General features: G+C 42.1%; 1 protein-coding gene and 1 pseudogene across 1 annotated transcript; both read left to right on the top strand.

The window, feature by feature from the left end:
• The first annotated feature begins 1,168 nt into the window (after positions 1-1,168).
• Positions 1,169-4,208, top strand: LOC112214964. Its single transcript, XM_024373996.2, has 6 exons — positions 1,169-1,800; positions 1,905-2,252; positions 2,705-2,911; positions 3,106-3,237; positions 3,425-3,470; positions 3,826-4,208. Exons 1-6 carry the CDS (start codon positions 1,761-1,763, stop codon positions 3,845-3,847), a joined length of 795 nt encoding a protein of 264 aa, XP_024229764.1. The 5' UTR covers positions 1,169-1,760; the 3' UTR covers positions 3,848-4,208.
• A 1,453-nt stretch (positions 4,209-5,661) lies between these two features.
• LOC112214877 lies at positions 5,662-14,678 on the top strand (annotated as a pseudogene).

Here is a 14,678-nt window from a genome sequence, read left to right as displayed (position 1 = left end):
CGCTACGGTCACAAGACGGAGGCCTCCTAATTGTCCCTAGAATTTCTAAGCAAACAGCTGGAGGCAGGGCTTTCTCCTATAGAGCTCCATTTTTATGGAACGGTCTGCCTACCCATGTCAGAGACGCAAACTCGGTCTCAACCTTTAAGTCTTTACTGAAGACTCATCTCTTCAGTGGGTCATATGATTGAGTGTAGTCTGGCCCAGGAGTGGGAAGGTGAACGGAAAGGCTCTGGAGCAACGAACCGCCCTTGCTGTCTCTGCCTGGCCGGTCCCCCTTTCCACTGGGATTCTCTGCCTCTAACCCTATTACAGGGGCTGAGTCACTGGCTTACTGGGGCTCTCTCATGCCGTCCCTGGAAGGGGTGCGTCACCTGAGTGGGTTGATCCACTGATGTGGTCATCCTGTCTGGGTTGGCGCCCCCCCCCCCCCTTGGGTTGTGCCATGGCGGAGATCTTTGAGGGCTATACTCAGCCTTGTCTCAGGATGGTAAGTTGGTGGTTGAAGATATCCCTCTAGTGGTGTGGGGGCTGTGCTTTGGGAAAGTGGGTGGGGTTATATCCTTCCTGTTTGGCCCTGTCCGGGGGTGTCCTCAGATGGGGCCACAGTGTCTCCTGACCCCTCCTGTCTCAGCCTCCAGTATTTATGCTGCAGTAGTTTATGTGTCGAGGGGCTAGGGTCAGTTTGTTATATCTGGAGTACTTCTCCTATCCTATTCGGTGTCCTGTGTGAATCTAAGTGTGCGTTCTCTAATTCTCTCCTTCTCTCGTTCTTTCTCTCTCTCGGAGGACCTGAGCCCTAGGACCATGCCCCAGGACTACCTGACATGATGACTCCTTGCTGTCCCCAGTCCACCTGGCCGTGCTGCTGCTCCAATTTTAACTGACCTGAGCCCTAGGACCATGCCCCAGGACTACCTGACATGATGACTCCTTGCTGTCCCCAGTCCATCTGACCATGCTGCTGCTCCAGTTTCAACTGTTCTGCCTTATTATTATATGACCATGCTGGTCATTTATGAAGATTGAACATCTTGGCCATGTTCTGTTATAATCTCCACCCGGCACAGCCAGAAGAGGACTGGCCACCCCACATAGCCTGGTTCCTCTCTAGGTTTCTTCCTAGGTTTTGGCCTTTCTAGGGAGTTTTTCCTAGCCACCGTGCTTCTACACCTGCATTGCTTGCTGTTTGGGGTTTTAGGCTGGATTTCAGTACAGCACTTTGAGATATCAGCTGATGTACGAAGGGCTATATAAATACATTTGATTTGATTTGATTTAACTGAATAAGTGTTGCTGATCAAAAAGCACTGCTTAATTTATGAGTTTGTTGTTACATCCAAGTGTATTTTCATCACATGTTATATGTTAATGTTTAGATATGTTAAACTGTCAACAATTTTTACCCTGAAGTTGAACTGTAAAGTCAAAGTGAAGACTGGGATGTCCCTAAGTAGGTTTGAGTTTCCTTACTCACAACATGGGTTACCATCTGATCCAAACATCATATTTTCAGGTTGTATTTTCTTGTATCCAGTCTTGCGAAGTGACACTGATTCAATCTTCATAGAATGATTGTTTCTGTTCCATATATGACCAACTGAACAGCCAATCAGGTGTTCAGCTGAACACATTTATTAGACCAATCAGACCCCACCTCGATCTAACCAATCAGACCACAGATGTGTGATTCAATGTCTGTTTACAAGTTGCACACTACAAATCACCCCTGATCCAGAAAAGCTAGGGGTGAGGACAAGATGGTTGAGCTCTTGGTCTTTCTTCTTCTCTGCAACTCATGTAAGTGACACATTTCCTAAGAAAGTCTGCTTTCAATCTGGGTTCAATAATATGTGTTTGGTATATTGTCTTTTTCTCAATGGAAATACCTGATTTTGTTTCAGATGTGACTAAATCATCTGAGATTTCTCAGCCTGCTCCATTCCTAGCAGCAAAGTTGGGGGACAACGTGACAGTTGAATACCATGTAACCAGTAATGTTGATCACATGGTGTGGTACAAGATGACCACTGGCAAGAAACTCCAGTGTGTGGCAAAGGCAGAGATCGTTACCAAACATGCACATTATTTTGGTGACTTTATAAATGGCCGTTTTGGTGGATTGATAAAAGTTGGGATATTTCACCTAAATATGTCTTCAACAAAGCAAGAGGACATTGAAATGTACTACTGTGAAGTTTTGCACTTAAACTTCATAGAGGTTGGACCTGCGACCACCTTGATGCTTAAAGGTAATGCAATTACTTGTAAGAAGGGAACAGAGCTTGAAGTCATACGTTGAATAATGATATGCTGAAATATTTTTTACGATAAATCAGTTACATTTCATTTCAAAGGTGAAGAGTTGAATAGTAATACTGTTGTCCGGCAGCCTGTGTCTGAGTCAGTCCAGCCAGGAGACAATACACACTGAGACCTGTGCAGGAGAACACAGTGTCTATTGGTTCAGACATGGCTCAGGAGAATCCCATCCTGAGGCAGGGTAGCCTAGTGGTTAGAGCGTTGGACTAGTAACCGGAAGGTTGCAAGTTCAAACCCCCAAGCTGACAAGGTACAAATCTGTCGTTCTGCCCCTGAACAAGGCAGTTAACCCACTGTTCCTAGGCCGTCATTGAAAATAAGAATTTGTTCTTAACTGACTAGTTAAATAAAGGTCAAATTTAAAAAAATAAAAAAATTCCAGGAATCATTTCCACACATGGAGACAGGAGTGATCAGTGTGAGAAGAACCCTGAGGCTGGATCTCCTACACAGAGCTGTGTCTACAACCTCCCCAAGAGGAACCTCCCCAAGAGGAACCTCACACCCTCTGATGCTAGGACTTACTACTGTGCTGTTTCCTCAAGTGGGGAGATACTGTTTGGGAACGGAACCAAAATGGACATTCAAGGTAATTCCCAATTAATGTGCAAGTATCCCCAAAATATACTGTATATTCATGCAAATGGCCTACCTCCAAATGATCCCATACATTTGTCTCAACAAGCAATACAATATCACCATCAGCTTTTGATTACATACTGTTTGATGATCTTCCTAAGCGCTCATGAATACAATATGAATTCTCTGATACCCTTTCCACAGTTCCAGAGCATCATCCTCCATTTGATCTGAGTCCTACTGTTCTGGCCTTGGTCATCTCCAACATCGTTCTGGGGATAGTGACCCTTCTACTTGTCTGGGCGCTGTGCAAGACTCAGAACAAAGATAGCAGAGGTATTACTTTATATCTAATGTATCCAATGTATGTGATGTTACAACTGATGTATCTAAAGTTTCATGCATCTCTATGCAACGTACACTCTGTAAATGTCCAACATACAAGCATTGTTAATTATCTACATGAGGTTAAAAAGAGATGGGATTGTCATACAAAATAATAGCTGGCATTCCTCTATTTCAGTCTCTTTGAAGGAAGGACTGATGTCCCAACATCCCAGGGCAATCAGGTAAATTTGTCAACATTTATAAATATAGTATATTTTCAGTTTTTATAAGAAACCAGCCATTTCACTTTCCTTACAGCTAGAAGTCAGCTTATTTATGCATTTTGTGTTATTAAGCTTTCTTGGAAGTAATAAGTAACTGTACAGTCACTCTACTAGATGAAGCCTTGTGATTGTTGTTGATTTTTCCATGGAACTTCTGTCTCTGTTCCACTGACTGTCAGGTCATTGTAGTGTGTGTACAGTCTGAACAGTCATGTCTTTTGTCGAGTGTTTTCTTCCACAGGAGAATAGAAACATTATATAGTAGTTCATGCTGTCATCATAATGTATTTTCTCATGGCTCCACCCCCCTCAGAATCAAGACAGTGACGTGTTGAACTATGCAGCTGTCAGTTTCACCCCCAAGAACAAGTCCTCCTCTAGAACAGCGAGAGAGAAGACCAGCAGAGAGGATGCAGTGTACTCTGATGTCAGATACCTTCAGCAGCAGTGAAATATATCACCACTGTCACAGACTACAAAAATAAGTTGTACTATTTGTAGCATAATAAAACTGCTTTTAGTAACAAAAATTACTATTTAATTTTCAATGTTACAAAGAAACTGTTGTTTTAACATTGTCTGTGTGCTAGATGTATATAATGATCCTGCAATGCCTTAAATAGCTTAACTTTTTACAGCTTTTTATTGTAAGAAATCATATGATAGAGAATCCCATTTTTGCTGTATTACTATGTGTTTTTAACATAATAAACTATACATTTTTACATTCTGTACATCTCTATTCTCTGTCTACAGTAAATCTCTGCGACCACATATACAATGTCATTAAAAGGAATAGCAGAGCCGTTTAATTGAACCTTTATTTAGCTATGTTTAGTCTAGATACAAATTGATTTTTCAGGAGAAACCTGGTTCTCACAGACCATGAGAATCTCTTTGACTCCATATACCGCATAGAGATATATGTATACGATTTACAATACATGCTCTCTTTGTAAGAAGTGCAGTGTCAGTTCACACCCCCCATAAACATAACGGACATATACCAGGAGCTGTGCCAGGCCCGCCACGTCTGTTGACTCATCCAGCTGTAACGCATAGACTTCACTGGCTTGTATGCTCTTTACATACCTCTCTTCATCTGGATGGTAAACACCAGACCCCTGCCTCTCAGTTAGATGTACAATGTCAAGAATACAAACCACAAGCTAAAATCATTTTCCAAACCCTAAACTGTGCAGGGTTTCTTAAACTATGGGTCCTGAGTTATTTGAATACATCTATAATCACACACTATTTATTCTTATTTAGGGTCGTTTGAGGTTGAATTTGGGTCATGAGAGGACAGTCAATTTCCCATTTGGGTCTCGAGTTGAAAACGTTTAAGAACCCTAAAACTTTTGACAAAAGGACAAAGTGCAGATAAAGATTGAGTGTCTCAATAGTTTTGTTAACTCTCCCTTCATGAAAAAAATAAGGTATTGGAATCAAACAAAGGTCTGAAAAAATGTATATTATTCAATGCTATTGCTGTAACTAATGTCAGTATTTAATGTTGATGATGAAAATCAAGAGCCAGAAATGTGGCTTTTATGCAGTGGTGGGTAAATGTGCATTATGAATGATTATTTTAACCTTTGGGCTGGGCTGGGTTGGGCTGGGCTGGGCTGGGCTGGGCTGGGCTGGGCTGGGCTGGGCTGGGCTGGGCTGGGTTGGAGTCGGTAGTATTAGCAGCACTAGAGATCAATTACTGTTTTCTGTCCAAACATCAAAAGAGAAATCATTTCAGTAAATGTTTCATTTCTCTCAAAAAACAAACAGTTGTATGAAGCAAATATTCAACTGGTTGATCCAGTAACTCTGAGTTACTTTGTAATGTCTTCTTAAAAAGTAACTCCCAGGAAGCTCAGACTATGGTGAGCCAGAGGACACACTAAGATTGTAGTTGGCCAATAAAATCTCTCGTTTCAGTGTTCCCTCCTACTGCATGAAAGGTACATGTAAAGTGCCGTCCTATATTAGGTGCATATAAAGTGTCCCACTGTCAGACCCACACACTATACAGTGCAGAAGGGACTAATGTTACAATGATGAATAGAGAAGTATTTATGTTTTACATTAACTTGTGTAAGTGTAAGACATTTTAATTTAGTTCCTTTTTTAATAATTTGAAGTATGTCGTTTGAATATGAGTGAAGTGGATGTTCTGTCTGTAATGTGTAGAAATGTCTTTGTCTTTGATCCATTTTGTTTGTTTGCTTTGACAGTTTGTGCTTTTACCAAACCAAACGTAATCCAACCGACCCCTGTGATGGTTACTGAGCTGGGAGGCACTGTGACTCTCACTTGCTTTTGTCCTGATGTGTCGGTGACCAGGTTTCATTGGTTCAAGCAGAGTTTTGGACAGAAACCCATCCACATGACATCCTCTTTTTATGGTGGCCATTATTATTCCATCAACTTTATCAAGGATTTACTGAGACCAAACGTTTGGGTGTGAGGAGAGGAGACTACAGCTGTAAATTGACCATATCCAACACAGAGCCAGGGGACTCAGCTACATACTATTGTTCCACTACAGTCATCTATGAGCTCACATATGGAGAGGGAACTGTATTAATTGTCAAAGGTAACTAAACATTTGCTTCTTTAATTTCAAAATGTGTGGCCCTGTATGTTGGTACGTTTGTACAGCTGCTTCATCAAATGCTGCTGATGAATACATGGCTTTTCATGTTTTTCATCAACATCTTAGTTTTACTTTAGTTACTCACTCTCTTCAGACTCCGAGTCCAACATCATGTCTGTGCTCCAGCAGTCTGTGTCTGAGTCAGTCCAGCCAGGAGACTTTGTGACTCTGAACTGTACAATACACACTGAGACCTGTGCAGGAGAACACAGTGTCTATTGGTTCAGACATGGCTCAGGAGAATCCCGTCCAGGAATCATTTACACCCATGGAGACAGTAGTGATCAGTGTGAGAAGAGCTCTGAGGCTGGGTCTCCTACACAGAGTTGTGTCTACAACCACCCCAAGAGGATCCTCAGCCTCTCTGATGCTGGGACTTACTACTGTGCTGTGGGGAGATACTGTTTGGGAACAGGACCAAGCTGGACATTCATAAGAACTGCAGAGTGAAGGAAAAGCAGCCAACAAGTGCTCAACATATGTGGGAACTCCTTTAAGACAGTTGGAATATCATTCCAGGTGAAGCTGGTTGAGAGTATGCCAATAGTGTGCAAAGCTGTCATCAAGGCAAAGGGTGGCTACTTTGAAGAATCTAAAATATTTTGGTTACTATATGATTCCATATGTGTTATTTCAATGTTTTATGTGTTCACTATTATTCTACAATGTAGAAAATAGTAAAAATAAAGAAAAACCCTTGAATGAGTGCATGTGTGCAAACCTTTGACTGGTAGTGTATGTCAGTAGACTAAATTGCTCTTCTGAAATCCCTGCATATGTTGCTACTTTTAGCATCAATAAATGTCCATTAAACAACTGATACTGACTAAAATAGACTTGTTCCTTCTCCTGTGTTCTGTACACAAAGTATGTCTGTATGAATGTGTGCAGAGGGCTTCTGCTTACCCAACCTACTGATAAATGCTAAACCCACCCATGCATGCACCCACACAGCGAGATGTTCACAGGTACCTGCACTCTGTGGTCTGCTGTGAACACAAAACAAGTCCGTCTTTACGCTTTGGACAGGCCTGCTGGCCTTTTACACACTCTGTGCCTCTATGTGGTTTTCAGCAGGATGTCTATGTGGTGTCACTCTGTTTTCTCTCATTCTTTCAATGTTGTTCACAACCATGACAATAAGCAACACAGTCCACTTATATACTGTATGTCATGTAGCCTATATCTTGTCACTTGCAAGATCACGGGTTAAATTCATTCAAACTACAATCATTTGTTAACAGAGTTTAAAGAAGAAATTGTATCAAGGTATACTAGGCTACAGTGACGAGGCCTAACCACCGAGGTACACCCCTACTAAACTCTCAACTAGTAGCCTACATTTGAGTTAGCACATGAATGACAGGGATAACACTGACTTTCATTCTGTAGGTGATTCCTCCACATACCCTCACAGTAATGCTTCACCCCTGTTCACTGTACAGTTGTGGCCAAAAGTTTTGAGAATGACACAAATATTAATTTTCACCAAGTCTGCTGCCTCGGTTTGTATGATGGCAATTTGCATATACTCCAGAATGTTATGAAGAGTGATCAGATGAATTGCAATTAATTGCAAAGTCCCTCTTTGCCATGCAAATTAAGTGAATCCTCCCAAAACATTTCCACTGCATTTCAGCCCTGACACAAAAGGACCAGCTTACATCATGTCAGTGATTCTTTCGTTAACACAGATGTGATTGTTGACGAAGACGAGGCTGGAGATCACTCTGTCATGCTGATTGAGTTCGAATAACAGACTGGAAGCTTCAAAAGGAGGTTTTTAAAAAAAAATGATTTTACCTTTATTTAACCAGGTAGGCAAGTTGAGAACAAGTTCTCATTTACAATTGCGACCTGGCCAAGATAAAGCAAAGCAGTTCGACAGATACAACGACACAGAGTTACACATGGAGTAAAACAAACATACAGTCAATAATACAGTATAAGCAAGTCTATATACAATGTGTGCAAATGAGGTGAGAAGGGAGGTAAAGGCAAAAAGGCCATGATGGCAAAGTAAATACAATATAGCAAGTAAAACACTGGAATGGTAGTTTTGCAATGGAAGAATGTGCAAAGTAGAAATAAAAATAATGGGGTGCAAAGGAGCAAAATAAATAAATAAATTAAATACAGTTGGGAAAGAGGTAGTTGTTTGGGCTAAATTATAGGTGGGCTATGTACAGGTGCAGTAATCTGTGAGCTGCTCTGACAGTTGGTGCTTAAAGCTAGTGAGGGACATAAGAGTTTCCAGTTTCAGAGATTTTTGTAGTTCGTTCCAGTCATTGGCAGCAGAGAACTGGAAGGAGAGGCGGCCAAAGAAAGAATTGGTTTTGGGGGTGACTAGAGAGATATACCTGCTGGAGCGTGTGCTACAGGTGGGAGATGCTATGGTGACCAGCGAGCTGAGATAAGGGGGGACTTTACCTAGCAGGGTCTTGTAGATGACATGGAGTCAGTGGGTTTGGCGACGAGTATGAAGCGAGGGCCAGCCAACGAGAACGTACAGGTCGCAATGGTGGGTAGTATATGGGGCTTTGGTGACAAAACGGATTGCACTGTGATAGACTGCATCCAATTTGTTGAGTAAGGTGTTGGAGGCTATTTTGTAAATGACATCGCCAAAGTCGAGGATTGGTAGGATGGTCAGTTTTACAAGGGTATGTTTGGCAGCATGAGTGAAGGATGCTTTGTTGCGAAATAGGAAGCCAATTCTAAATTTAACTTTGGATTGGAGATGTTTGATATGGGTCTGGAAGGAGAGTTTACAGTCTAACCAGACACCTAAGTATCTGTAGTTGTCCACGTATTCTAAGTCAGAGCCGTCCAGAGTAGTGATGTTGGACAGGCGGGTAGGTGCAGGTAGCGATCGGTTGAAGAGCATGCATTTAGTTTTACTTGTATTTAAGAGCAAATGGAGGCCATGGAAGGAGAGTTGTATGGCATTGAAGCTTGCCTGGAGGGTTGTTAACACAGTGTCCAAAGAAGGGCCGGAAGTATACAGAATGGTGTCGTCTGCGTAGAGGTGGATCAGAGACTCACCAGCAGCAAGAGCGACCTCATTGATGTATACAGAGAAGAGAGTCGGTCCAAGAATTGAACCCTGTGGCACCCCCATAGAGACTGCCAGAGGTCCGGACAGCAGACCCTCCGATTTGACACACTGAACTCTATCAGAGAAGTAGTTGGTGAACCAGGCGAGGCAATCATTTGAGAAACCAAGGCTGACGAGTCTGCCGATGAGGATGTGGTGATTGACAGAGTCGAAAGCCTTGGCCAGATCAATGAATACGGCTGCACAGTAATGTTTCTTATCGATGGCGGTTAAGATATCGTTTAGGACCTTGAGCGTGGCTGAGGTGCACCCATGACCAGCTCTGAAACCAGATTGCATAGCAGAGAAGGTATGGTGAGATTCGAAATGGTCGGTAATCTGTTTGTTGACTTGGCTTTCGAAGACCTTAGAAAGGCATGGTAGGATAGATATAGGTCTGTAGCAGTTTGGGTCAAGAGTGTCCCCCTTTGAAGAGGGGGATGACCGCAGCTGCTTTCCAATCTTTGGGAATCTCAGACGACACGAAAGAGAGGTTGAACAGGCTAGTAATAGGGGTGGCAACAATTTCGGCAGATAATTTTAGAAAGAAAGGGTCCAGATTGTCTAGCCCTGCTGATTTGTAGGGGTCCAGATTTTGCAGCTCTTTCAGAACATCAGCTGAATGGATTTGGGAGAAGGAGAAATGGGGAAGGCTTGGGCGAGTTGCTGTTGGGGGTGCAGTGCTGTTGACCGGGGTAGGAGTAGCCAGGTGGAAAGCATGGCCAGCCGTAGAAAAATGCTTATTGAAATTCTCAATTATGGTGGATTTATCAGTGGTGACAGTGTTTCCCATCTTCAGTGCAGTGGGCAGCTGGAAGGAGGTGTTCTTATTCTCCATGAACTTTACAGTGTCCCAGAACCTTTTTGAGTTAGTGTTGCAGGAAGCAAATTTCTGCTTGAAAAAGCTAGCCTTGGCTTTTCTAACTGCCTGTGGATAATGGTTTCTAGCTTCCCTGAACAGCTGCATATCACGGGGGCTGTTCGATGCTAATGCAGAACACCATAGGATGTTTTTGTGTTGGTTAAGGGCAGTCAGGTCTGGGGAGAACCAAGGGCTATATCTGTTTCTGGTTCTAAATTTCTTGAATGGGGCATGTTTATTTAAGATGGTTAGGAAGGCATTTAAAAAATATATCCAGGCATCCTCTACTGACGGGATGAGATCAATATCCTTCCAGGATACCCCGGCCAGGTCGATTAGAAAGGCCTGCTCGCTGAAGTGTTTCAGGGAGCGTTTTACAGTGATGAGTGGAGGTCGTTTGACCGCTGACCCATTACGGATGCAGGCAATGAGGCAGTGATCGCTGAGATCTTGGTTGAAGACAGCAGAGGTGTATTTAGAGGGGAAGTTGGTTAGGATGATATCTATGAGGGTGCCTGTGTTTAAGGCTTTGGGGAGGTACCTGGTAGGTTCATTGATAATTTGTGTGAGATTGAGGGCATCAAGTTTAGATTGTAGGATGGCTGGGGTGTTAAGCATGTTCCAGTTTAGGTCGCCTAGCAGCACGAGCTCTGAAGATAGATGGGGGGCAATCAGTTCACATATGGTGTCCAGAGCACAGCTGGGGGCAGAGGGTGGTCTATAGCAGGCGGCAACGGTGAGAGACTTGTTTTTAGAGAGGTGCATTGGTGCTTGGAATCATTGTTCTTCTGTCAGTCATGGTTACCTGCAAGGAAACACGTGCTGTCATCATTGCTTAGTACAAAAATCGCTTCACAGGCAAGGATATTGCTACCAGTAAGATTGCACCTAAATCAACCATTTATCGGATCATCAAGAACTTCAAGGAGCGCGGTTCAATTATTCTGAAGAAGGCTTCAGGGCGCCCAAGAAAGTCCGGCAAGCGCCAGAACCGTCTTCTAAAGTTGATTCAGCTGCAGGATCGGGGCACCACCAGTACAGAGCTTGCTCAGGAATGGCAGCAGGCAGGTGTGAGTGAATCTGCACGCACAGTGAGGTGAAGAGTTTGGAGGATGGCCTGGTGTCAAGAAGGGCAGCAAAGAAGCCACTTCTCTCCAGGAAAAACATCAGGGACAGACTGATATTCTGCAAAAGGTACAGGGATTGGACTGCTGAAGACTGGGCTAAAGTCCTTTTCTCTGATGAATCCCCTTTCAAATTGTTTGGGGCATCCGGAAAAAAGATTGTACGGAGAAGACAAGGTGAGCGCTACCATCTGTGTGATGCGCTACTGTGTCATGCCAACAGTAAAGCATCCTGAGACCATTCATGTGTGTAGTTGCTTCTCAGCCAAGGGAGTGGGCTCACTCACAAATTTGTCTAACAACACAACCATGAATAAAGAATGGTACGAATACATCCTCCGAGAGCAACTTCTCTCAATCATCCAGGAACAGTTTGGTGACGAAAAATGCCTTTTCCAGCATGATGGAGCACCTTGCCATAAGGCAAAAGTGATAACTAAGTGGCTCGGGAAACAAAACATCGATATTTTTAGCAAGAAACTCCCCAGACCTTAATTCCATTGAGAACTTGTGGTCAATCCTCAAGAGGCGGGTGGACAAACAAAAAAACACAAATTCTGACAAACTCCAAGCATTGATTATGCAACAATTGGCTGCCATCAGTCAGGATGTGGCCCAGAAATGAATTGACAGCATGCCAGGGGGGATTGCAGAGGTCTTGAAAAAGAAGGGTCAACACTGCAAATATTGACTCTTTGCATCAACTTCATGTAATTGTCAATAAAAGCCTTTGACACTTATGAAATGCTTGTAATTATACATCAGTACCCCATAGTAACATCTGACAAAAATATCTAAAGACACTGAAGCAGCAAACTTTGTGAAAATTTATATTTGTGTCATTCTCAAACTTTTGGCCACGACTGTACATATCAGGATATGTTCTATGAATAAACAAAATGACTTCTGTTGAAGTGTTGTCTCTGTAACTTTTTCCACTCAACACACAGGTACATCTTCAAAGATACCCACTGGCAGACCTGTGCAGGAGAACACAGTGTCCTTTGGTTCATGACATGCCTTATTATGGCCAGGAGAACTGTGACCTGCTCCAGGAATCATGGGTGACAATCCTCAACTCTTATCAACCTTTTACAAGTGGAGACAAGAGTGATCAGTGTGTGAAGAGCTCTGAGGCTGGGTCTCCTACACAGAGGGTAGCCTAGTGGTTAGAGCGTTGGACTAGTAACCGAAAGGTTGCATGTTTGAATCCCCGAGCTGACAAGGTACAAATCTGTCGTTCTGGCCCTGAACAGGCAGTTAACCCACTGTTCCTAGGCCGTCATTGAAAATAAGAATTTGTTCTTAACTGACTTGCCTAGTTAAATAAAGGTTAAAAAAACTTGCTGTTGACTTGCTGTTCTGAAGGTCCTTTATCAATGTTTGAATGTCCACAGGCCAAAGGGCAGACCCTCTTATCTTGATGTACTGCTTGGGTGTAGGATTGGCTTTCTCGTTAATCCTGATCATTGTCCTTGCTTGCATCATGTACAGGATGAACCAGAGAAAGTGTCTGCAGTGCAGAGGTAAGTGACAACCTTTTAGAAGTTGCTCTTCTTTAACATTACCATCTACAGATGTATCTGCATGGGAAGAAGGAGTTGCATCTTTATCTTTGAGGTGTTTCTTTTCAGGATCCGTCTCTGACACCATGTCCAGCAGTCTCTTCTACAGATGCAGGGGTAAGTAGAATTCCTTACATTTTGTATTACCATAAAAATATGTTTGGAAATGTTTATGTTAAATAATAACATATGGTATTATTTCCCCCTCCCACTTTTATAATTGTTTCTCACAGAACCAAGATGGAGACAGTCTCCATTGCGTAGCTCTGAATCTGAGCAACAAGAAGAACAGGTCTAGAAGACAGAGAGGTCACATGGAGACAGTGGTGTATGCTGGGATCAGACAGTAGAACTGGATGAATGAAACAGTCCAATGAATTATCTTTTTATCAACTCCCACTTTATTAACATTATTATCTGTATTACTGTAACATATAATTACTGTAGCTACCTGAATTAAGTGCATTGCTTCTCTGCCAAACTCATTTTAAATGGACATGTGATAAGATGAATAAAGCATTTAACAACAGTCAAGACAAAGGAAGTTGAATGTATTTATTTAGGCCAAGCTCAGGATCTTTAAAGGTGCAATATGCAGAAATCGCTACGCCATTTCCTGGTTGCTAAAATTCTAATAGTTCACCTAGTTTCAGTTTATGTGACAAAACAACCAATGTGTAGAGAATCATTGTACCATCTAAACCTCTGTGAAATATCTTTTCAATAAGAAATAATATTGTATTTTCAGCTGTTATAAACTAGTGTACAAAACTGAAAGTAAAAGATGCAAAAACTAAACTTAAGAACAGGAAGCTTAGAACTAGAGCGCCTAGAATAGATCTACTGCTTGTTAGACTTGCTTTCAATGAGAAGGAAAGATCTATAACTCACATTTCTATGGGAATTTGGTCAGGTCGCCCAAAAAGTTACATATTGCTGCTTTAATTTGTAGTGTTAAACCGTTTTTTAATCTCTTCTCGTGCCACTAACATGCCCTCAAACACACAGCAACCTATTTACATTGTCTGCAGTCTGTGATGAACACAAGATGAGGATGTATCTGCGCTTTGTTAGAGCCTACTAGTTTTGTACACAGGACCCTCTACTCTCTCTCTCTCTCTCTCTCTCTCTCTCTCTCTCTCTCTCTCTCTCTCTCTCTCTCTCTGTGGTTTTCAGCCGAATGTCTCAGAACTCTTAGCTCTCCGATACTGTAGGCTATACTACTTGCTCTTCAATTTGACCATTTAACAACAGTAAACCAACTCTTTTGATGAGGCATCTTATCTATACATAGCTTACTGAAATCTGTGAAAAAACACAATAAGGTATTTATTCGATAATTTCACCTAGAGCTGTAGTTCTTAGTCAAACACAACACCGTTTTAACTGTGAAGTATTATCATCACCTATTGGCCTAGAGGAATCTGCCTCCTCAATAACAAAATCATGGGAAGGGATAGAATCCCTTATTGAGGAGGGATAGAATCCCTTCCCATGATTGTTTTCTTCATTGTTAAAACTGTGTTGTGTTTGACTAAGAACTACAGCTCTAGGTGAAATTACCGAATAAATACCTTAGTGTTTTTTCACAGATTTCAGTCCAACTGAATGTCCTGAATTAGAGATTGTTTTCCATAGATGTTTTTAAGTGAGGTGAAGTTCACAACTATCAGACTCTTGACGTAGACAACAGTATCTGTAGTGATAAAGAATAAGGGATTCCAAACTTGAATGATTATACCTAAATTTGTCCTGAATATATAAGGATACGAATATACCTTTAATAAAATCTTTCTGTGTCTGATTCAGTCCAGCCAGGAGACTCTGTGACTCTGGACAATGTGAAGAAGATTGTCGTAACGGAATAA

The sequence above is a fragment of the Oncorhynchus tshawytscha genome, linkage group LG15 (genome assembly GCF_018296145.1).
Source record: "Oncorhynchus tshawytscha isolate Ot180627B linkage group LG15, Otsh_v2.0, whole genome shotgun sequence".
In the NCBI taxonomy this organism is placed as follows: Eukaryota; Metazoa; Chordata; class Actinopteri; order Salmoniformes; family Salmonidae; genus Oncorhynchus; species Oncorhynchus tshawytscha.
The sequence above is the reverse complement of the archived record's forward strand: the minus strand, read 5'-3'. Positions and strand labels throughout refer to the sequence as shown.

Coding starts and splice junctions, on each gene's coding strand:
- LOC112214964 (XM_024373996.2), top strand. CDS start 1,761: ATGGTTGAGCTCTTGGTCTTTCTTCTTCTCTGCAACTCAT. Junction 1,801..1,904: donor TCTTCTTCTCTGCAACTCAT/GTAAGTGACACA, acceptor ATTTTGTTTCAG/ATGTGACTAAATCATCTGAG. Junction 3,471..3,825: donor CAACATCCCAGGGCAATCAG/GTAAATTTGTCA, acceptor CACCCCCCTCAG/AATCAAGACAGTGACGTGTT.